Source organism: Oryctolagus cuniculus, chromosome 15, assembly GCF_051225735.1.
Source record: "Oryctolagus cuniculus isolate XC-2025 breed Fujian yellow rabbit chromosome 15, ASM5122573v1, whole genome shotgun sequence".
Classification (NCBI taxonomy): Eukaryota; Metazoa; Chordata; class Mammalia; order Lagomorpha; family Leporidae; genus Oryctolagus; species Oryctolagus cuniculus.
The window spans coordinates 60180505-60204144 of NC_142881.1; the positions used below are offsets into that span (position 1 = coordinate 60180505).

At 48.1% G+C, this 23640-nt stretch overlaps 1 protein-coding gene across 8 annotated transcripts in view; it reads left to right on the top strand.

Moving 5' to 3' along the window:
* Positions 1–7107: 7107 nt before the first annotated feature.
* The window catches only part of TET1 (tet methylcytosine dioxygenase 1), a 118495-nt gene continuing 101962 nt past the window's right edge, over positions 7108–23640 (top strand). For 4 of the 8 annotated variants that reach the window (XR_016222221.1, XR_016222220.1, XM_008270043.5 and 1 more), the window contains exons 1-2: positions 12564–12974; positions 21245–23262. Coding sequence is in view for 5 of the 8 variants with exons in the window: in XM_008270043.5 (XP_008268265.4) it covers positions 21364–23262 (1899 nt within the window). In the remaining 3 variants the exon portion in view is untranslated. Of the gene's footprint in view, positions 7247–12563; positions 12975–14627; positions 14725–21244; positions 23263–23640 lie in introns of those variants that run through there. The other 4 variants (XR_016222222.1, XM_089314951.1, XM_089314953.1 and 1 more) reach the window with 2 other exon arrangements.

The window sequence follows — 23640 nt, forward strand, 5'->3', positions numbered from 1 at the left end:
ATGGCCCAAGTACTTGGGCCCTGCACCCCATGGGAGACCAGGAGAAGCACCTGGCTCCTGCCATTGGATCAGCGCGGTGCGCCAGCCACAGCCATTGGAGAGTGAACCAACGGCAAAAGGAAGACCTTTCTCTCTGTCTCTCTCTCTCACTGTCCACTCTGCCTGTCAGAAAGAAAGAAAGAAAGAAAGAAAGAAAGAAAGAAAGAAAGAAAGAAAGAAAGAAAGAAAGAAAGAAAGAAAGAAAGAAAGAAAGAAAGAGTGAGTTACACAGAGAGAGCAGAGGCAAAGAGAGACGGAGAGAGAGGTCTTCCATCAGCTGCTTCACTCCCCAATGGCCACAATGGCTGGAGCTGGGCCAATCCAAAGCCAGGAGACAGGAGCTTCTTCCAAATCTCCCACATGGGTACAGGGGCCCAAGGACTTGGACCATCTTCTACTGCCCTTCCAGGCCATAGCAGAGAGCTGGATTGGAAGTAGGGCAGCCGAGACTCAAGCCAGCACTTGCATGGGATCCCGGCACTGCAAGTGGCAGCCTTACTCACTATGCCACAGGGCTGGCCCCTCAAATAAACTTTTTAAAATTATTATTAATTTACCAGCGCTGTAGAATAGTGGGTAAAACCCCCACCTGTAGTGCCGGCATCCCATATTGGTGCCAGTTAGAGTCCTGGCTGCTCCACTTCCAACCCAGCTCTCTGCTATGGCCTGGGAAAGCAGCAGAAGATGGCCCAAGTCCTTGGGCCACTACATCCATGTGGGAGAACTTGAATAAGCTCCTGGATCCTGGCTTCAGCCTGGCCCAGCCCTGGCTACTGTGGTCATTTGGGGAGTGAGCCAATGGATGGAAGATCTCTGTGTTTCTGTCACTCTCTTTCTCTGTAACTCTGCCTTTCAAATAAATAAATCTTAAAAAACAAAAACAAAAAACCTTGGTTCTGACCCTCAGAGAGGTTACGTTCTAGTGGGAGAGACAGATCTTCAGCAGATAATTGCAGAAACTAATGGAAAATTTAAATTAGATTAAATGCTTCTGAAAAAAAAGGCTAGTGTGGTGTTGACACTGTGGCATAGTATGTAAAGCCGCCGTCCATATGGGAGAACCGGAGGACATTCCTGGCTCCTGGCTTTGGATGGGCCCAGCTCTGGCCATTGCGGCCATCAGGGGAGTGAACTAGCAAATGGAAGATCTCTCTGTCTCTGCCTCTCTGTAATTCTGCCTTTCAAATAAATAAACAATTTTTTTTAAAAAAGAAGTAGAGGCCAGAGCATGATGAAATAGTCTCTGGAAACAGGGACTGGCATTACAGCACAGTTGGGTTAGTTGCTACTTGGAACACCTGTATCCCTTATCAAAAGCTGTTGGCTCCTCTGCTTCCAACCCAGATTCCTGCTAATGCACTTGGAGACAGCACATGATAGCCCAACTACTTGGGTCTCTACCATCCAAAGAGGTGACAGATGGGGCTCCTGGATTCTGGCTTCAGCCTGGGCTATTGTAGGCATTTGGGGAGTGGACTAGTGGATGGAGGATCAATCTCTGCCTTGCCTTCTCTCTGTTACTCTGCACTTCAAATAAATATTTTTTAAAAAAGCAAAATTTAAGGTGACAGCATTGTGACATAGTAGGTAAAGCTGCTGCCTGCAATGCTGGAATCCCATATGGGAGCTGGCTCAATTTCTGGTTGTTCCACTTCTGATTCAGCTCCCTGCTAAATGGCCTAAGAAAAGCAGTGGAAGATGGCCTGGGTGATTGGGCCCCTGCCACCCATGGGGGAGACCTGGAAGAAGCTCCTGGCTCCTGGCTTTGGCCTGGTCCAGCCCTGGGCCATTGTAGTCATCTGGGGAGTGAACCAGTGGATGGAAAGTCACTCTCTCTGTGTCTATCTCTCCCTCTCTCTGTGTAACTGACTTTCAAATAAATAAATCTTAAAAAAAAAAAAAAAACTTTAAAAAGCTACCAACAACATTTAAAAAGTCTCTGAGGCCTTCAGATTGAGATAGAGTCATTCTGGATTTCAGAAACACTCCTATTTCCAGAGGTGGGGAATCTTTTCTGCCAAAGGCCATTTGGATATTTATAGCATTCATGGTCCGTGCAAAATGATCCCCTTAAAACTAGCCTGCTATAGATTTATTGAATTTTGATTCCTGCCTATGTTTGCCTTGTTAGGACCAGACCAAATGATTTCATAGGACCAATACAACTTGCAGTCTGGAGTCCTTACCCTTGATTTACAGTGTAGAGTATAATTGTGTGAGGATGGCACTCAATCAACAGTAGCAATTACTAGTCACACACCCCAGCAACAATACTGGAGGTTTTCACTTAATGTGTAACTCCCAGAAGAGGAAAAATTATCCAATTGTTTCTGCAAGTAATATTTGATTTGTCAGATTTTGTATGGGTAGTGCATATGAGAACCTACTGGAAAATAAGATAAAAGAAACAGAAAGTCTCAGGGCCGGCACTATGGTCAAAGCCCTGGTCTGAAGCACTGGCATCCCATATGGGCTTCAGTTCTAGTCCCGGCTGCTCCTCTTCTGATCTAGCTCTCAGCTATGGCCTAGGAAAGTATTGAAAGATGGCCTAGTCCTTGGACCCTTGAACCCATGTGGGAGACCTGGAAGAAGCGCCTGGCTCCTGTTTTCAGATTGGTGTAGCTCCGGCCGTTGCGGCCATCTGGGGAGTGAACCAGCAAATGAAAGAATGAAAGACCTCTCTCTCTGTCTCTACCTCTCTCTGTAACTCTGTCTTTCAAATAAATAAAATAAATCTAAAACACACACACACACACAGAGAAAGTCTTGACATGGTTCAAGAAGGTTTCCTAGAGGAACTGAGTTGCCACTGTATGTATGTATTTATTTATTGAGAGGCAGAGACAGACAGATAAGTCTTATTTACTAATGGTTCACTCCCCAAATGCCCACAAATTTCAGGACTGGGCCAGGCTATAGTCAGGAGCCTGGAACTCAGTCTGGGTCTTTCATGTGGGTGGCAGAGTTCAAAGCCTTTGAGCCATCATTGGCTACCTTCCAGGGCATGCTTTAGCAGAAATCTGGATTGGAAGTAGGCTGGGAGTCAAGCCCAGGTGCTCCGATACAGAGTGTGGCATCCCAAGTGGCACTTTCACTGCCAGGCTAAATCTCCACCCTTAGCAGGGTAATTTAAATAATAGAATTATAGGGGGGCTGGGGCTGTGGCATAGAGGATAAAGCCACTGCCTGCAGTGCTCTCATCCCATATGGGCGCCTATTTGAGTCCTGGCTTTTCTACTTCTGATCCAGCTCTCTGCCATGGCCTGGGAAAGTAGCAGAAGATGGCCCAAGTCCTTGGGCCCCTGCACCTGCGTGGGATACCCAGAAGAAGCTCCTGGCTCTTGGCTTCGGATCAGTGCAGCTCCAGCCATTTGGGATAAAACCAGCAGATGGAAGATATTTCTCTCTCTCTGACTCTCTGTAACTCTGCCTCCCAAGTAAATAAATAAATAAATCTTAAAACAAACAAACAAACAAACAAACAAAAAGAGGGGCTGGTGCTGTGGTGTAGCGGGTAAAACCGCTGCCTGCGATGCCAGCATCCCATATGGGTGCCTGTTTGAGTCCCAGCTGCTCAACTTCTGATCCAGTTCTCTGCTAGTGCACCTGGGAAAGCAGTGGAAGATGGCCCAAGTTCTTGGGCCCCTGCACCCATGTAGAAGACCCAGAAGAAGCTTCTGGCTCCTGGCTTTGGATTGGCTCAGCTCTGATCCTGGTTGTTGTGGCCATTTGGGGAGTGAACAAATGAATGGAAGATGTCTCTGTCCCACTCCCCACCCCCCACCATAACTCTGACTTCCAAATAAATAAATAAATCTTTATGAAGTGTGTGTGTGTGTGTGAGAGAGACAGAGACAGAGACAGAGAGAGAGACAGAGAGAATTACAAGGAGAGAGGTGGACATGCTGGAGAAGCAAGCTTATAGAGTTATGGTGCCCCTGATTCTGCCTGGATAATTGCGCAAGGCTTCACAGACTAGGAGCTCTGAGAGCTAGGGGGAAGGGGGAAGCATGGATTTGCCAGGTCAGAATAAGGTCAGTGTGAGGATGTGGGAAGGAGAGGATGGTCAGGTTGGCTGCGGACATCCTAGGTAGACCCACACAGGTTCCAACCCATGAGCCCCTCAAGTCACAAAGGTAGTTAAGGTAGCTGTAAAGGAATTCACAGGAAGGAGGAAGAAAATGTTGAGAAGTAACTCAATTCTGGAGTGAACCAGCAGATGGAAGACCTCTCTCTTTATCTCTGCCTCTCCTTCTCTCTCTATGTAACTCTTTCCAGTAAAATAAATAAATCTTAAAAAAAAAAAAAAAGAAATAACTCAATTCATGCACTGGTTTTTTTAAAGCTCTTACCACCTGGAGGTCAGGACATATGACATAAAGTAGCAGGGTAGAGCGGGTCCCAGCAGGTCTCAGGTGAGAATAAGAGGAAAATGCACCAGGAATTCAGCATGTGGCTTTGCAAGTTAGAGATAACAGACTGGAATTACAGATGAATGTTTTCAGGGCTCAGACTTCACTTTGGGAGTCTTCTGCCTGGACCAGGAGTCCTGAGGCGCTTGCAGTACCAAGGATTCCTGAAGAAGGGAGAGATAAGATGCTGAAGGCAATTTGGCTGACATGGAAGGGAGACCCAGGTGGCCTGTAGATGTCCCAGAACTCCAGGCAGAAGGCATTTTTAGACAAAGGAAAATGAAGATAGGTTGTGAGTGTAGCCCTAGGGGAGCATGTCTGTGGACTGAGGAATAAATGGGCATTGCAGGAACAAGAAGCATTAGCAATTGTCAGGGAGAGGAATAAGGCTGAAATTACCAAGATCAAGCAAAGGAGCCATCTGGGCATGGTGAGCACAAAAGATCTATGGACAGGAGAGAAGGAACAAATGAATAAGAGACTGAACCTGTTAGAAAGAGGGACTTATTAAGAGAACAAGAACTGCATAAATAAAGCAGTTTGGGTGTCGGTGTTGTGGCATGGTGGGTTAAGCCATTGCCTGAGCCAGTGGTATCCTATATGGGTGCTGGTTCCAGTCTGTGCTGCTTTCACATCAGATCCAGTTCCCTGCTATGCCCTGGGAAAGCAGTGGAGGATGGCACAAGTCCTTGGGCCCCTGCACTCACAAGGGAAACCCTGATGAAGCCCTGGTCCTCGTGACCATTTGGGGAGTAAAGCAGCAGATGGAATATTTCTCTTTCTCTCTTTCCCTCTGTCTTTCTGTAACTCTGTAAATATTTATTTACTTGAGAGGCAGAGTTAGAGAGAGAAGGAGAGAGAGAGAGGTGTTCTATCTGCTGGTTCACTCCCCAAATGTCCACAATGGCCAGAGCTGGGCCAGACCAGAGCCAGGAGCCTCTTCTGGGTCTCCCACATGGGTGCAGGGGCCCAAGCATTTGAGCCATCTTCTACTCCTTTGCCAGTCCATGAGCAGGGAGCTGGATCAGAAGTGGAGTAGCCGGGACTCAAGTTGGCACCTATATAGGATGCCAGCACCACAGGCAGAGGCTTAACCTACTATGCCACAACACTGACTCAATAAATAAATCTTAAAAAATAATGAAAATTTTAAAAAGCAGTTTGGAGGGGCAGGACTCCAAACTGTCAGCAGGTATTTCAAAATGGAATGCAAGCGTCCTAAACAGCAGCTTAATTGCTATGCCACAACAATTACTTTTTATATAGTTTCCTTTTTTTGAGTTTTTTTTAACTTTTATTTAATGAATATAAATTTTCAAAGTACAGCTTATGGATTACAATGGCTCCCCCCACCCCCCATAACTTCCCTCCCACCCTTTATATAGTTTCTGATTTGGATTCTGGCTCTTTTTTTTTTTTTTTAAGCTGACTCTTTATTTGTTTATTTGAAAGGCAAAATGATAGAGAGAGGGGGAGACAGAGCGTGGGAGAGAGAGAAAGAGAGAGGGGAGAGATCAATCTTCCATCTACTAGTTCACTCCCCAGCTGCTCACAATGACTGGGGCTGGGTTGGGTCAGCCCAAAGCCAGGAGCAGGAACTCCAACTGGGTCTCCCATGTGGGTGACAGATACTCAATCACTTGAGCCATCACCTCCTGCCTCCCAGGGTGTGTATTAGCAGGAAGGCAGAGGCAGGACTTGATCCCTGGCACTCCACTATGGCACTCAGGTGTCTCAAGTGGCGGCTTAACCCACTGTTTCACGGTACCAAAGCCAGGAGGATTTGGTTCTCCCGGCAGCTGATTATGAAATCAAAGATTGTGCTCTCATACTCTAAAATAACTAAAAACATGGTAATTCCCCTTCCTTTCAAAATCAACTTTTTTCTTCCTCAAATTGATAATTAAGGGAGGCTGTGGTGCCACAGATAAGCCACCACGTCTGCATACTTTATCAGAGTTGGGGTTCAAATCCTGGCTACGCCCACTTCCGATCCAGCTTCCTGCTAATGTGCCTGGGAGGCAGCAGATGGTGGCGCAAGTGCTTGGGTTTCTACCACCCACGTAGGAGACCCAGACAGGGTCCTGGCTCCTGGCTCTGGCCTGCAGCAGCCTTAGCTGTTACAGCATTTTGGGGTAAACCAGCAGATGGAAGATTTCTCTCTGTGTGTGTCTCTTCCTATCTCTGTCACTCTGCCTCTCAAATAAAATTAAAAGAAAATTTTAGTAAGAATTTTGACAAATTATAAATTGGATTGCCCTTTTTTTCTCAGCTTTTGTTGTGTGTAGTGTGTAGTGTGTACCCTGTGTATTCTCAACGCTCTTCCAATTCATTTTGGACTTGAGTGAGAAAAAAGTTTAGGTTTGTGTCTGTGTAGTGTCCTATGAAATATTGTGTTTGCCCCCAGCTCCAGTCACAGAACTCCGAAAGCTCTAGGAATTTCCTGAGTGATAGGAATGCCTTTAGTTATTCAGAACAAAGCCCTTTATCTCCTTGGAGTTTGTTAATGAGGTGAATTAGGGTGGGGCCTGCGAGGCAGCCTCAGAATCCAGCTGGTTACCTGTAAGACCAAGTGATTAGAGGTTGCAACTCCCAGCCCATTCACCAACCTCCAGGTAGGGGGAAGGGGCTGGAGACCATGGTCTATAAAAACTTTCAACTCTGAGATCTGATGTACAGGATTGCTGGAGGCGTGGAAGTTCTGAGAGGCTGCTGGGTCCAGAGCGGGTATGGAAGCCCTTGGGCCTCCCATGCCCCCAGCCTTGCTGATCATCCTGTGTGATGTACTGGCTAATGTAAGTAAAGCATTTCCCTGGGTTCTGTGAGCCATCCTGGCAAATCATCATGCCAGAGGATGGGAGGTTTGGGAACTTCTCCTTTTTTTAAAAGATTTATTTTATTTACTTGAAAGAATTACAGAGAGAGAGAGAGGGAGAGACAGAGAGGGAGACCTTTCATCTGCTGGTTCACTCCCAAAATTGCTGCAACAGCTGGGGCTGGTTGTAACCAGGAGTGAGGAGCTTCATCCGGGTCTCCCATGTGGGTGCAGGGGCCCAAGCACTTGGGTTGTCCTCGCCTGCTTTTCCAGGTGCATTCTCAGGAATCTGGATTAGAAGTGGAACAGCCTAGCGGCGCCGGCACACCGGGTTCTAGTCCCGGTCGGGGCGCCGGATTCTGTCCCGGTTGCCCCTCTTCCAGGCCAGCTCTCTGCTGTGGCCAGGGAGTGCAGTGGAGGATGGCCCAGGTGCTTGGGCCCTGCACCCCATGGGAGACCAGGATAAGTACCTGGCTTCTGCTATCAGATCAGCGTGGTGCGCCGGCCGCGGCGGCCATTGGAGGGTGAACCAACGGCAAAGGAAGACCTTTCTCTCTGTCTCTCTCTCTCACTGTCCACTCTGCCTGTCAAAAAATAAAAAAATAAAAAATAATAAAAAAAGTGGAACAGCTGGGACTCAGACAGGTGCCCATATGGGATGTTAGTGTTACAGGTTGTGGCTTGACCCACTACACCACAATGCAGGGCCTGTGGTTTGAGAACTTCTGTCTACAGCTGGTAGGAAACAGGGACATAGCTAAGGTTTCAAGTGGGGGCGATCTTGTGGGACTCAGTCCTCAACCTGTGGTACCTGAGGCTCTTGCTAGGTAGATTGTGTCAGAATTGCACTGAGTTACACTGGTTCCCCTTTACCTAAGTGAGACAGTTCCTGGACCCCCAGTGGGTGTCTGAAAGCACCATATACCAAACCCCTGTAAGTGCTGTTGTGTCTGTACATGGATGCCTGAGATAAGATTCAACTGATAAATTAGGCACAGTAAAAGAAAAACAATCTCTAATAATAAAGAAGTTATTTACAACTTAACGACTTGTTTAATTCTGGAATTTTCCATTTTATGTTTTTGGGCTGTGATCCACCATAGGTAACTGAAGCTGTGAAAATTGCAACTATGTGTGGTCAGTCTCTGGATCTGTGGATAACCTCAGAAGATTCAACCAATTATGGAATTGAAAATAGTTTAAAAAATAACATCTGGGCCGGCGCCGCGGCTCACTAGGCTAATCCTCCGCCTTGCGGCACCAGCACACCGGGTTCTAGTCCCGGTCGGGGCGCCGGATTCTGTCCCGGTTGCCCCTCTTCCAGGCCAGCTCTCTGCTGTGGCCAGGGAGTGCAGTGGAGGATGGCCCAAGTGCTTGGTCCCTGCACCCCATGGGAGACCAGGAGAAGCACCTGGCTCCTGCCTTCAGATCAGCACGGTGCGCCGGCCGTGGCAGCCATTGGAGGGTGAACCAACGGCAAAGGAAGACCTTTTTCTCTGTCTCTCTCTCTCACTGTCCACTCTGCCTGTCAAAAAAAATAATAATAATAACATCTGTACTGAACATGTACAAACTTTTTTCTTACCATCATTGTCTAAGCAATACAGTATTGCTGTATTAGGTACTTGAAGTAATCTAGAGATTAGTCATAATATAAGGGAGGGGTCTGGTGCTGTGGCTTAGCCAGTAAAGCCGCCGCCTGCAGTGCTGGCATCCCATATGGCTGCTCCACTTCTGATCCAGCTCTCTGCTGTGGCCTGGGAAAGCAGCAGAAGATGACCCAAATCCTTACACCCCTGCCACTCAGACTGGAGACCCGGAAGAAGCTCCCGGCTCCCTGCTTCGGATCGGCACAGCTACGGTCCTTGCAGCCATTTGGGGAGTGAACCAGCAGATGGAAGATTCTCTCTCTCTCTCTGTCTCCCTCTCTCTGTAACTGTTTCAAATAAATAAATCTACAAAAATATAAGGGAGGACTGCAGCTGGGTGTGCTCAGGTTATCTGCAAATACTAAGCTATTTACACCGGGGTCTTGAGCCTAGTTCTGGGGTCATAGAATTGTGGAAACCCCATGAGTATTCCCTGCAGAACTGCTTGGCGTAAAGGGAGAAATTGCCTTACATTCTGTCACAATTGTCCCAGACTTGGCTTCACCTGCTTCTCCTCCCCCTTTTGGTAAGATTTATTTGCTTATTTATTTGTAAGCTAGAGTGAGAAAATATTTGAAAGCCAAGTGAGAGTGAGAGATCTTCCTCCCACTGGTTCACTCTGCAAATGGCCGTAACAGCCAGGATCCTGGAACTCCATTTGGGATTTGCATGTGGGTGGCAGGGGCCTAAGTGCTTGGGCCATCACCTGCTGCCTTTAGTCACATTAACAGGGAGCTAGCTGGATCTGAAGCAGAGCAACTGAGTTGCCTCTAATATGGTTTGGCTGTGCAAGCTGTGGCTTACCCACTGCACCACAACATTTGCACCTACCCATCCTTTTTGATGGACATTTAGTTAGCTTCCAATTTTTCACTACTGTGAAACACAGTGAAACTGTAATGTCACACAAGGTGGCCTTAGGGCTTTTCACTGGTTCTTTCTGGCTGTTCCCTCACCTGTTGGGATCTATTCAATGAAGTCTTCCTTGATTGCTAAATGTAAAATTGTAACCCTGCCCAACACTGTGTCTGCTTCTCTGTTTTTTCTCCTCCCTTTCACTCCTCACCACCCGACAAAGCATTACCTTGTTGATTTTCTGCTCCCCTCATCCCATGGTGGAGTGCAAGCTCCATAAAGGCAGCAGTTATGCCTTGCTCCCAGTTGAGAACTGCCTGGCACACAGTAGTCTCAAGGAGAACATCTGTGGAATGAAGAGAACGTGTGTTACTGTGGCATCCTCCTACATCATCCTATGATTTCCCATTTAAGTATATTTTTAAATGTTTATTATTTATTTTTCATCTAATTGAATGGCAGAAAAACAGGCAGAGACAGAGATTCCATTTGTTGGCTCACTCCCCAGATAGCCTCAACAGCCAGGGTGGGCCAGGCACTTGACCTGCCTCCCATGAGGTATTAGCAGTAAGCTGGGTGGGAAGCAGAGTAGCCTGACTCATTCCAATGCTCTGTTTAGAACAATGAGCCAAGATGCCCTCACCTTCCATACATTTTAAACAATAAGATGAGTTGACAACGGCCAGGGTATTAATACTTCATGATAATCTTTTTGTTGTTGTTGTTCTTTATGAAAATAAATTTTTGAGTCAAACTCTCCCAACCTTCCTCTTTTTATCTAGGTCCAAGGAGAATGTTTCTGACAAGGTCTTAACAAGTAGGCTGGGAAGGGCTTGTGGTGCAGAGCTGGTTAAGTTGCCACATGGGATGGCTGCATCCCATATTAAAGTATGAGTGAATCCTGGCTATTCTATTTCCAATCCAAGTTCCTGCTGGTGCTGGGAATGCCACCCATGTAGGAGTTCCTGGTTCTTGGCTTCAGCCTGGCCTGGCCCCAGCCATTGTAGCCATTTGGGGAGTGAACAGCAAATTAAAGATTCTCTCTCTCTCTCTCACTCTGACTCTGGTTTTCAAATAAATAAGTTGAATTTTTTTTTAAAGTAGGCTTTTGGAAGCATTGTGATTGAGAATAAGAGTCTTTGTTTTAATTTTTTAAGAAGAATTTATTTGAAAGGCAGAGTTACAGAAATAGAGGGAGAGACAGAGATTCTTCGTCCACTGGTTCACTCCCCAGTTGGCTGCAATGGCCAGGGCTGGGCCAGACCAGAGCCAGGAGCCTCTTCTGGGTCTCCCACATGGGTGCACAGGCCCCAGAATTTGGGCCATCTTGCCCTGCTTTCTCAAGCCCTAAACAGGGAGCTGGATTGGAAGGAGCAGACAGGACTGGAACTGCACACCCATCTGGGATGCTAGTATGGCAGGCATTGGCTTACCTGCTACACCACAGCGCCATCCCTTTCGTTTTCTTTAAAAGGTCAGAAAGACAATAAGGACAGAGGCCATGATTCATTGGTTCATTCTACAAATGCTCATGACAGCCAGTGCTTGGCTATGACAAACCCAGGAACTAGCATCTCAATGTGGGTCTCCCATGTGGGTGATGGGACCCAGGTACTGGAGATATATCCTGCTGCCTCTTGGGGGTGCACAGGAGCAGGAAGCTGGATCAAAAGCAGAGTAGCTGGGACTCTGAGTAGCCAGGCACTCTGATGTGGAATTCAAGCAGTGACAACCACTGTGACCCACCCCCACCCTACCTAGAGAGCCTACTTGGGCTGTAAGGTTTATTCCACATGCCACATTTGACTTTTTCTTGTCTGATTGTAGCATTGAAAGCAGTCCTGGGTTTACTCCACCTGCCAACTTGGAATTGCTCCATAATGGGTGGGAGGCAAATTTTGTTCTTTGGAACCCTAGAGCCTAGCTTTGTTCTTTATGAGCCTATAGAGCCTAGAGAATACATTTGAATGAATCAGTGTGGAAGGTTGAACGTTTAGGCATCTTTCTCAAAAGAACAATCAGGTTAAATTTATAACATGTGCATAACAAAGAAACTGCAGTGCAGAAGGGGGGGTGGCACAGCTAGGAGAGATTGAATCTTTTCCATTGAAGTTGCACCTGGAAGGAATGAGGATTGCACCAACCGAGCCTTGCTTACCTCCATGACCCCATTAAAGCCCTGGATTCCCTCGCCTGAGTAATGACTGAGCCCTGGAAGAGGCAGCAGCCATCCAACATGTAGGGAGCCTTCATTTTGGAACAGGGCCACCTGCCCTTCTTCCCAATGCCGAAAGCCGATCTTTTCCCTCGCCTTCATTTCTTCATCCCCAAAGTGAATGTGGCCATCCTCGAGGTCCAGGGCCAAATAACTAACAGAAATATTATGATGACCTTTGCAGGCATCACGCGCCCTGCCAAAGAACACAGCCCTCATCTGGTTTCTCTCTTTGGTGTTGAGGGAGGTTTTCCATCGCTGGAGAGGCAGATGTTGCCCAATGGTGCCGGCTATGACCCGGCATCTATAAACATTCCCTTGAGCAATCCCAAAAAAACTTTCTCTCCCTGCCTGAGAATACGTCGGGGGGAAAAAGATTCATGGCATGTCTCTCTCTCCAATACTTTCCTTTGACCTCCAAAAAAGAACGGAACTGAACAGGATATTGGGAGAGAGGAGGTCGAGGGGGACAGGGGGAGGGGTCGAGGGGGAGTCCAGCTCCAGTTTGGGGAAATCCAGCTCGCGTTTTGCCTGTCGCTCAGCGGTGCAGGGTCCAGCGGAGGCAGAGCCCCAGCTTCACTCCCTGAGGTCTGTCCTGGGGAGACACTGCTGCTCCGGGGGGCTGACCTGGCGGGGAGTGGCCGCGCAGTCCGCTCCGGCGCGGCTTTGTGCGCGCAGCCGCTGGCCCCTCTGCTCCCGGGTCTGCCCCCCGGGACGCCCCCCACCCCCTGGCCGCCCCAGTCATGCGGCTCTACCTGCCTCTCTGCCGCGGACCTTTGGCAAGCAGCCGCCCACCCCGGGGGCCCGGGCCCTGACCGTGCCGGGAGCTGCTAGGTGTCCACCGTGGGCCCGCCCGCCCCCTCGCGCCCGCCAGGGCCCGGGGCTCCAAAGTTGTGGGCAAGAGCGCCAGTTGCAAAGTTTGCCCGAGGGCTGGTGCAGGCTTGGAACCGGGGGACGTGCGCTGCCCTGCAATCGGGAGCCGGCCGGTGGTGAGTTGGGGCTGGGGCAGATGGCAGGGGTGCCGGGCGTCAGCCCTCGGACGCCGAGGCCCAAGGAGTTGCGGGGGCCCACGCTCGCCTTGGGTTGGACGCGGCCGATGCTCGGCATCCGCTGCTCCCGGGCGGCCACAGGGGTGGGCCCGCTCCCCGCCGCGACCCCTACCCCGGGCCGCTCGGGGCGCTTTTGTGGTGGGTGGTAAACAATGCCCCCGGCAGGGGAATCGCGCAGCCCGCTCGGAGGCCCCGCCGCGGCGCGGGTGGGGGAGCTGGGGTCCGGCCTGGGGGAGGTCCCTGAGCTGACCAGAGATTTCGCAGCCTTCGGGGGTCCAGGCGCCGCGGGCGGGGGAGACAAGGATGGCCGCAAGCCGCGGAGGGGAGCCTCGGTGTCGCCCCCTTCCCCGGTCCAGGAAAGCCCCCTGCATGCTCCCTCCCTCCCTCCGCCGCGACTTCCAGAGCCACCCGGCCCGGGGCGGGAGAGCCCGGGGGAGGGAGTTTGCAGGGGCGAAAGTTTCGTGGCGGAGGAGGTAGGGGCGTCTGCAAGGGTGGACTGGCGGGGCGCGGGTCTCGGGGAAGGGAGTGTAGGGGTGCAAGTCGTGTTCTGTCAAAGTGACTTCAGACGCTGTTTTACGAGCGCTCGGGCTGTCCGCCCGCGCTGGCCCCGCGTTGGCCTGCGTCCCGCTCCGGCGGGCCCTGGGGCGGGAGGTGCGCGGGGCCGGCTGCCTGGACCCGGCCGTGCCGCACGTGAGCGCCGTCCCGCCAGGGTGCAGGGCTGCGGCCGGCAGGGCAGGGCTCTCCGCAGAGCTCTCCCCCTCTCCCGCGGTCCCTGCCTCCTCGCCGGCCTCCCCACCCCGTGTCCTATCTCCTCCTCTTGAGGGACTCTGCAGTCCGTGCTTCTCCCTGAACTGGCCCACGCCAGGAACCTTGCCACGGGCACGGGGGAACCCACGCGAGGGCACTAAGGACCCAGGAGAGGAATTCGTGGGACTTCCAGAGAACAGTGAGAGCTCCAGCTAGGAGCCCCCAACCCCACCCCCACGCGTCTTCCTCTCAAATTAACCAACCATTACGCATCGGTCACTTGGCGGCCTCTTCCCCTCCTCCCGGGCTCCACGCTCAGGCTCTCTAAGAGCTGCACCAGGCATCGCGGTAATGACCGGCTAATGCACAAGTGCTGGCGAGGCCATCCAGGACCTCCGTTCTAGGGAACCGCGAGCCTCAGAGCGGCGCGGGGAGCTGCGCGCTGCGCCCTGCGCCCTGGACGCCGCCTCGCGCCCTCTGCCTCCCAAGCCCGATCCAAAGCAAACGGAAAGCGTCGCTTCATTAGGCCTGGTGGATGTTTATGTGGCATACATATCTGGAAAGGTGGCCTCTGCACCAGCAAGGGTTGTTTAGAGCACGCGAGGAATTTACGACTACAATTGAAGGGGGTCGGGTATGGAAGCGGGGCGAGGTTTCTTTCCAAGAACGAAAAGACTGAGGTGGGGATATTTTTGGTGTTGGTTACACGGGTTCAAACCCAAGCCTCCTCCTTCTCCCATAAAAGAATCTCCATTAGGTTGTCAACCTCTCTCTGTCCTTCAAGCCAAGTTGTGGTTTCCATTAAACTTAGGAATGAAGATTTACGGGAAGTGGCACGCAGTGTCGCTTTCTCTCCGCACGGATTCGGAGCCCAGACGCAGAAGCCTGGGACTCCCACTTGCTGCTTTAATGAGTAAACCATTGCTGCCCGCGCCGGCCAGAGGTGTGGGTCTTCATGGTCCTGCCCCTTTGTCTCCCCTCTTTCTCCAGTCTTCTTTATCTGCGTGTCCCTCCCCTCCCCCACTTTCTTTTCTACGTGTCTCCTTCCCTGCACGTCTAATTTCTCCTTCTCGTCCTTGGAGTTTCTACCTTTGGTCTTCAGCTGTTTGATCCCCGTTGTCTTTTTTGTATTCTAGCTTTATTGCTATAGATTTATTCCCCTTCCTCAGTGTTTGGGCTTTTTGTTTTTATTTTTCCTTTTTGGACATTTTCTTCCTTCTTAAGCCTTTTCCTTTTCTTCCTCCACAAGTGTTTTATGCCTTTCTTGGAAGGTCCGGGGCCATCCCCTCTCCATTTTAACTTCTTCCTTCCCCTTTCTTGGCCCTTTTTTTTTTTTTCTTGCTCTCTGCAGGGCAGCAGGCTATTTTACATATGGAAGGAGGCTTTGGCTAAATCTGCTGGCATTCTAGTGAGTTTCCCTGAACAGCCTTTCCCCTGGTGAGGGCTCTCACACTTCCTGTGTTAGAAAACTATCTAGGAACAGCAAGCAGTCCTTGGTCTCTCCCTTCAGATGTAGAGCCTAGTGCCGGGGGACACTGCCAGGTGTACCTTTTAAAGAGAAATGTGTTAAGCCTTGTTTTTTCTCAGTCAAGTGCGAGAGGCTTTAAGTTCTGCAGAGCTGAATGCAGGGACAGTGAAGCCAGAATCTTGCCACTAGCTTTCTGTTTGCAGATGATCATTTTTTGGGGGCCCCTACTGGTAGCAGAAAGGATTCTAATGTAATTTAAGATTGACTGTGGGCTGGATGGCTACCCCGGTTCAGCCACTTCCTGCTCAGGGGATTTGGGGAGATAGCCAGCTGAGGAGGGATGGAGGTAGGAGAGAATTTTCTGACAGGGTGCTGTCAGTATTGTAGGGGTAGTTTAGGATGCCAGCTTTTCACTTTCTGGGGAAGATGATTGTTTTTGCTCATTGTATTAAGAAAAAAGTTCTTAGGCAAGACTGTCATCAATGGCTTCGTAAGCTCAAGTAATATTGAAGCAAAAATTCTGAACCTGTTGGCCGATTGCATATTGAGCAGACCTTATACAAAGCATGATCAGCAGTGCTCACTCTGAGAGCTGCTCTTGCTGCTCAGTGCTCCATCTGCAACCTTTTATTCCCTGCTGGCTTTTTGTGCCTCAGATCATGCATAGGCCTCTTAATCTCTTGGCCTATAATTTTAAATTTCATAAGCTTTAGTTGCCTATGTTGTAGGACATTTGGTGGGGGGACATTCTGTTGTTGATGAAAAGATCTGTTAACTGAGCATGTTTTGCATCTCAGAGTTGATTTCCTACCCCCCTTCTAGGACAAGAATTCACAGGATGGTGTCAATTAATTGCACATGGTTCCCCCTCCTGGGCTCACCATGTATACTTAATAACAGTCAACAGTCTTGTTTTTTGGCTCAGACTGTTATCCTGTAGCCATTCCTGTAGCACTGAGAGTCTTGAAGATTTGGGTTAGAACAAAACTGTGAGAAATAGACAGTCCTCAGAAATGAAAGATGGGAGTGGAATTAGGGAAGAGAGTACAAAGGGAGATTTAACTGTTTTGAATGTGGCAGTTCATCGGAGTTGGAGGAGAGTATTCATTTGTAAAATACCTTTTTGTATAAGTGAAACTCTTTATAATCAAACACTCAGATTGGAAGTGGAGCATTTAATAATGTTTATAAATTAAAAAGGAAAATTACTCTCAGGAATCTTTGGCAATTCCCACATTTAAAAGTGGACCTGTTTAATAGGCTGGTCCTCATCTTTTCCCCCATACAGTCTAAGAAAAGCCTGCTGCTTCTACTCCAAGAGTTCTGCAGCCCTTGGGATGCTTAGTTTCTCACAAAAGGTTACATTTCATCAGTAAAGCCAGGGCTGATAAAATTAGGGTCTTTTGGGAGCTCTTATTTTCTCATTGTCCCCGATTCTTTGACTGGGTGGTACCCAGCAGTTTTTTCTCCTGCAGTTGGGTTTTTCAAGGGTCATTGGCCTCTTTCAGGAACTCATAAAAAGGCTGTTACCATTTAAAGAGTCCACATCTTCCCAATCCACGTTGCTCATACGTCTTCCATTTCTCCAGCAGGCTCCTTTTTTTAGTAGATAAGGTTTGCATGGTAAACATTATCTTAATTACAAGTCTGAATTTCTAAAGCACTTCAATTTAAAAATGTAAAAGAATATAGAAGAGACAGATCCATTTATATACTACTTTCAAAAGCAGATCCCATGACACCCTCTGGTATATCCAGATTACTTGCCTACATATATGAATTTTAATTTTCATGGCTGATTGTAATACTTAGATTGTGTGCTCTTAATACTTTTTCTAGTAATACAATCTTGATAAAAGATAGAAAGCACACTTATCCTGGTATTGTTAAATTTCTATCAATTGAAATGAGTTGCTTTCATAACGAAAAAGCATTCTTACAAAGATAATTGTTGATTTTTCTGGAGATTAGAATTGGAATGACTTTTGTTTTCTAAAAAAGCAGTGGTCTTTGGAGAAAATAGCCTACAATTTTTTAACAGCCAAAGAGTTACTAATGGAAGCCAAGACATTTTTGGCTTTTTTTAGAAAAATGGGAGAGCAGTAAGCATAGATGCCAAGAATTCAAGTGAAATATTCTCTGTTTGTATTTAGTACAGATTCATCAAAATGTTTGTCATGCAGTTAATGTTATCATTAATGTCTATTTAAAAATTCTTTTAAAGTGCTTAAAATTTATTTGTTTGAAAGGGAGACAGAGAAGCAGAGAGAAAGAGCCCCTTTTTTTTCCTCCTATTTCCTTCCCCAGATGCCCATAGTGCCTGGGGCTGGGCAGGACCTCACTTAAGCAATCTGGATCTCAGTCTGGATCTCCCCCATGGATGGCAGAAACACAAAAAGTGAACCAGGTCTGCATTAGCAGGAAACTGGAGTCAGGAGCTAGATCCAGAGCTGGGTCCTGGGACTGAACACAGGCACTCCTAGTTGGATGTGGTATCCGGAATCTTAACTACCAGGCCAAACCCCTGCTCTAAAACTCTTAGAGGCACAGTGCTGCGACTCAAGTGTGCTCTGAGAGCTCTCACTGTAGTGTATCACTTCTTGTGTGTGACTGGGAACAAAAGCTCTGTAGGATATGGCTGACCATGGGTTACATTGGTCCCATGATATTGGTAACCAGCACTTGCCTTGATTCCACCTGCTCTTTTTTTTTTCTTTTTGCTCCTATTTATGAAGCCTTTTATGTATGTGCCTGTGCTAAACCTTTACCTATACCTCATTTTATTCTCATAACCTAATGATGTCCATACAATTAGGCTTCCTAGTCTGTTGCACATATGGGAGCTGAAGAGAGCAAGGAATTTGTCAGAAACACTGGTTAGGGATGTTTCTTTTTAAAAGATTTTATTTGCTTACTTGAAAGGCAGAGTTACAGAGGGAGAAGGACAGATAGAGAGCGTACATGAGTGCGCTTCCATCCATTGGTTCACTCCCCAAATGGCCATAACAGCCAGGGCTGGGCCAGGCTGAAGCCAGGAGCTTCATCTGGGTCTCCTACTTGGGTGTTGGGGCCCAAGCACTTGGGGCCATCTTCCACTGCTTTCCCAGGCACAACAGCAGGGATCTGGATCAGAAGTGGAGCAGCTGGGACTGGGACTGGGACTGAACTGGTGCCCATTTGTGATGCTGGCACTGCAGGCTGTGACTTAACCCACTGCACCACAATGCCCGTCCCAGGAATGTTTCTGAACTGCAAACTAAAGTCTGTTTCCAAAGCCCATCTTACTGTGCCACCCACCTCCCCACTTCAACCTCAGATACCACAAGGATGCTCTGTAGGAGCTCATTGAAACCTCAAAACAACTTCATTTCAGATGAGGAAATGTGGGTTCAGATACGTAGTTTGCTGAAAGATGCACAGCTGGTGACCACAGGTTCACACACAGGGCTTTCTGCTGTGAGACCATCCTCTGCCAGTAAACCATCAGTGGGGCTCAGGATTTATGTGGATCAGATCAGTAGAACAAAAATAAAATTTGATGATAATAAAGATCTGTCAACATTTTACTTCGCCAAGGAATTACCTACCTTTACACAAAAGAAATTACTTTTTTTAGAAAGATTAATAACTATTTTTAAAAACTTTTATTGTATTTGAAAGGCAGAGAGAGACATGACAAAGGTCTCCCACTTACTGGTTCTCTCCATAAATACCAGAACAGCTGGGACTGGGCCAGGCAGAAGCCAGGTGCCAGGGGCTCTGGGTCTTCCATGTGGGTGGCAAGGTCCCAAGTACTTGAGCCATCATTCTACTGTGGCCATCTGGGGAGTAGACCAGCAGGTGGAAGATTCTCTCATTCTCTCTTTCAAACAAACAAACAAACAAACAAATAAATCTATTTTTTTTTAAATCCTCAGCTAGTCTGCTGTCATACTTGTGACTCTGATCTTCAGAGACTGTCCCTGTATCTGTATGGTGAGATTTTAGTTTGCTCACTGCTTTGCCTGTTTCGGGTCAGGGTTTTCAAAAGAAAATTGGTGATGACTTCTGGTCAATGCGCTTTCATTTTCTCTTTTCTTGTTTCTCTTTCAAATTAACAGCTGTTTTCCTAGAATGCTTTACTTAGCATTCTGAATATCTATCTCGTTTCTTTTTTAGCACATATAGCGTATAGTTGGTTTTTTCCCCCTAAAGTTATATTTAATTTGTGTGAAAGGCAGAGTTTCAGAGAGAAAGGCCTTCTACCCACTGGTTCACTTTCCAGATGGCTACAATAACCAGGGCTGGGCCAGGCTGAAGCCAGGAGCCAGAAACTCCATCTGGTTCTCCCATGTGAATGGCAGAGGCCCAAGTACTTGGGTCATCTCCTGCTGTTTTCCCAGACACACTAGCAGGGAGCTGAATTGGAATTGGAGCAGCCAGTGCTCATGGGATCCCAGTGTTACAGTGCTGACCCCTTATCTTGAGACATCTGGGACCAATGGTAGAAGAGATTTTTAGAACCAGCAGTCTTTAGATTCAGTTGAGTAAAAGAGAAAAGAGAGACATCCCCTTCTTTTACACAGCAGGTTCTCAACAGGTGTTAGACTATGGGTCTTACTTGTAATCTAATCTGCTGATGGTTGCTCTGGAGATTTTGTGCCATTTTTGTGTATCGTGGGTTGTTAGATTGAATGTATTAATATTGGATCTCCAGATGCTGGCATTGTGGTATAGCAGGTAAAAACTGCTGATAGGCACTGCTTCAAGTCCTGGCTGCTTCAGTTCTTTTCTCTTGTTGTTAAGGATTTACTGATTTATTTGAGAGGCAGAGTTACAGAGACAGAGAGAGAGGTCTTCCATCTGCTGGTTCACTCCCCAGATGGCTGAAATGGCCAGAGCTGCGCCGATCCAAAGCCAGGAGCTTCTTCTGGGTCTCCCACGTGGCTACAGGGGCCCAAGCTCTTGGGCCATCTTCAGATGCCAACCCCACAGGCAGAGGCTTAGCTTACTACACCACAGTGCCGACCCTTGCTCCACTTCTGATCCAGCTCCCTGCTAATGTGCCTGGAAAAGTAGTGTAAGATGGCCCAAGTGTTTAGGCCCCTGCACCCAAGCAGAAGACCTGGATTTGACTCCTGGCCAGGCCCAGCCCAGGCTTGTTAAGGCCATTGTGGAGTGAGTCAGTGGATGAAAGACCTCTCTCTGTCTTGCTGTAATCCGGACTTTCAAATAAATAAATGAATCTTTTTTTTTTTTTTTTTTTTGACAGGCAGAGTGGATAGTGAGAGAGACAGAGAGAAAGGTCTTCCTTTTGCCGTTGGTTCACCCTCCAATGGCCACCACGGCTGGCGCACCGCACTGATCCGATGGCAGGAGCCAGGTGTTTATCCTGGTCTCCCATGGGGTGCAGGGCCCAAGCACCTGGGCCATCCTCCACTGCCTTCCCGGGCCACAGCAGAGAGCTGGCCTGGAAGAGGGGCAACCGGGACAGAATCTGGCGCCCCGACCGGGACTAGAACCCGGTGTGCCAGCACCGCAAGGCAGAGAATTAGCCTAGTGAGCCGCGGTGCCGGCAATAAATGAATCTTTAATTAAAAAAAAAAAAAAAGGTTCTCTAGGGAGTAGAGTTTTGTGGATATGCAGCCCTCTCATTTTCTAGCTTTACCAGCATACCGTCGGACATCAGCCCTGCCTGTGTGGGGATGTGCTCAGGAAATTAGGAAATAATTTTTAAAGCACCCCAATGTGTAAAAGTTCGGATTTAAACTTTGAATCACATAGATATGGCTTCTTACATAGCTGCATACCTTATTTGACAAATTTCCTACTTAGTCGTCATCATAATTAAAGCAACTAAATAGGGAAGCCAAGGTTCAATGGATAGCTTAGTATTTCTTTGTCTATTGTATTTTCTGCTAAACACATTCTCTAATTATTAATAATAAATGTTCTGTTTCAACTTGGAGAATGCATAGGAAACAAGGCTCACTTGCAATGTGTTTTGCTATTTCAGACCAAACCCTTGTGACTGAGCGTGACCACCACTCTCCGGATTCTCCTCAGCAGCGAGCCTGTCCGAAGGACCAATGACTGTGTTTCCCATGCTCTTTCATTTCTTCCTCCTGCGTAGCCATGTCGCGATCTCGCCATGCCAGGCCTTCCCGCTTAGTCAGGAAGGAAGATCCAAGCAAAAAGAAAAACAGCCAACTAAAGAAGACATCCAAGACAGCCAACAAAAATGCAGCATCGGTCAAGACTCTGAGCCCTGGAAAACTAAAGCAATTAATTCCGGAAAAAGATGTTAAGAAAAAAACAGAAAGCAAACCACCCGTGCCAGTCAGAAGCCTTCTGACACGAGCTGGAGCCGCCCGCATGAATTTGGATCGGACTGAGGTTCTTTTTCAGAACCCGGAGTCCTTAACTTGCAATGGGTTTACCATGGCTCTCCGCAGTACCTCTCTCAGCAGACGACTCTCCCAACCCTCCATGGTAGTCTCAAAACCCAGGAAAATTCCGCCTTCTAAAAGTGTAGAAAAGCAGCCTGAATGTGATTATAAGGTACTCACTGACAAGGGAGTGCAGCACCCAGACAGTGATTCAGTCCCAATGCAAGAGGCCCCCATCCCTCCTGATGTAGGGAATCTAATTGGTGTGCAAAATGCATCTTTAGTTAAAAGTGAGAGCCAGGAGACAACCCAGTGTTGGTCCCAAATAGCTGAAGATTCCAAAGTAAATCTCCCTACTCCCAGTGGCCCTGCACCAGAGATCTTTTCTGGGCAGTTGGAAGGGGCACGTTGTGGGGAAAGACTCTTTTCTGAAGACACATTGAATGATATCAGCAGCTCTCCTAGAGCGTTTGCTCAGGACACTGGGTGTGCTCCTTTGCCCCAAAGAACAGCCCCTGAAGTTACCTCTGAAAGAACCCCCAGTATTCAGTTAGAAGACTTGGGTTCACGAGTAGAATCTCTTAAGCTATCTGATTCATACCTGGATCCCATCAAAAGTGAACACAATTGCTGCCCCACTGCCAGTTTTAATAAGGTGGTACCTGAATTGGACCTGGGAAACTTCTTGTCTCTTGGTGGATCTATATATCCCACTGCATTATTAAAATTCCTCTTGGCACGCTCAGGACTTGGTGCTAACCCAGATTATCAAGAGGCCTTCAAGGCTATCCTAGGTGAAGAGAAAGTTCTTGATGGGACTTCTGTTGTAGGACAAGCCTTTAATACTATCCCACATCAATGGGGATTTCCTGGTGCTAACCCAGTTCATGGTGAGGCCCTGGGCGAAACCCTAGTCCCACCAGAAATTCCTGGTGCTATTCCAGTCCAAGGAGACATCTTTGGTACTGTCCGAGGTCAACAAGAAGCCCTTGATGTCAGTGAAGGTGCTGTCCTGGACCTATCTACCTTCCGTCCTTTTCCTCCAAACCCAAATTCTACCTACTGTGCTCTCCCCGAGAGGCCTGACCCCCTGAGCACAGTCTCACATGGGCCTGAGGTCCAGGGTGCTACACAGATTTTGCCTTTGGGCTCAGGACAAACTCTTCAACCACTCTCAAACTCAGAGTTAAATTCTATACCTCCAGAAATGGCAATCAGCAATGTAGAACATGAGAAGCAGGTTCATACCAGCTTTCCTCCAGCTAACACTCAGGGTTTTGCAAATACCCCTGAGGACGGACTCTACCATGCTTTAAGGGATGCTGTCCAACTCTCCCAGGCTGCTCCCAGCACCTGGGAAGGAGGGAGCCCCCAGGTCAGCATGGCCAGCTCCATCGATGTTGTCCACACTGCTGGAGTGTCAATTCCAGTGTCAGTTGCCAGTGCCTCCTCTTCCTTTACAACCCTGTTACCTACTTTGGAAAAGAAGAAACGAAAGCGCTGTGGGGTGTGTGAGCCCTGCCAACAGAAGACCAACTGTGGTGAGTGTACTTACTGCAAGAACAGGAAGAACAGCCACCAGATCTGTAAGAAGAGGAAGTGCCAGGAGCTGAAAAAGAAGCCATCCGTCCTTGTGCCTGTGGAGGTAAGGACACTGCCGGGCGGCTTGGAGGCACACATGTCACACCTGTGGCATGTAGCACAGTGATGCGCAGAGGGACAGTTTGCCGCAGTACCACTGACATCCTTGTTGTTTGGTAAAATGCTGCTCCAAGTTATCTATAGGAATTTGTGGTCTTTCCTGAAGTATGTCTTGTGGAGTGATGCCTTGGCCTATTTTTAGAATTTGCCCCAGAAAACTAGAATATACAGTTTTTCCATTATAGGATTTGATGGAGACATAGTGAAATTGTATGAAGTGTGGTTTTCCAAAGATTTCCACTGTGCCTCAATTTGGCTAGTTGCTTGTCTTTTTTGGAAGTTACAAATTTAAAAAGTAAGAGTAGAACAAATTCATTAACTC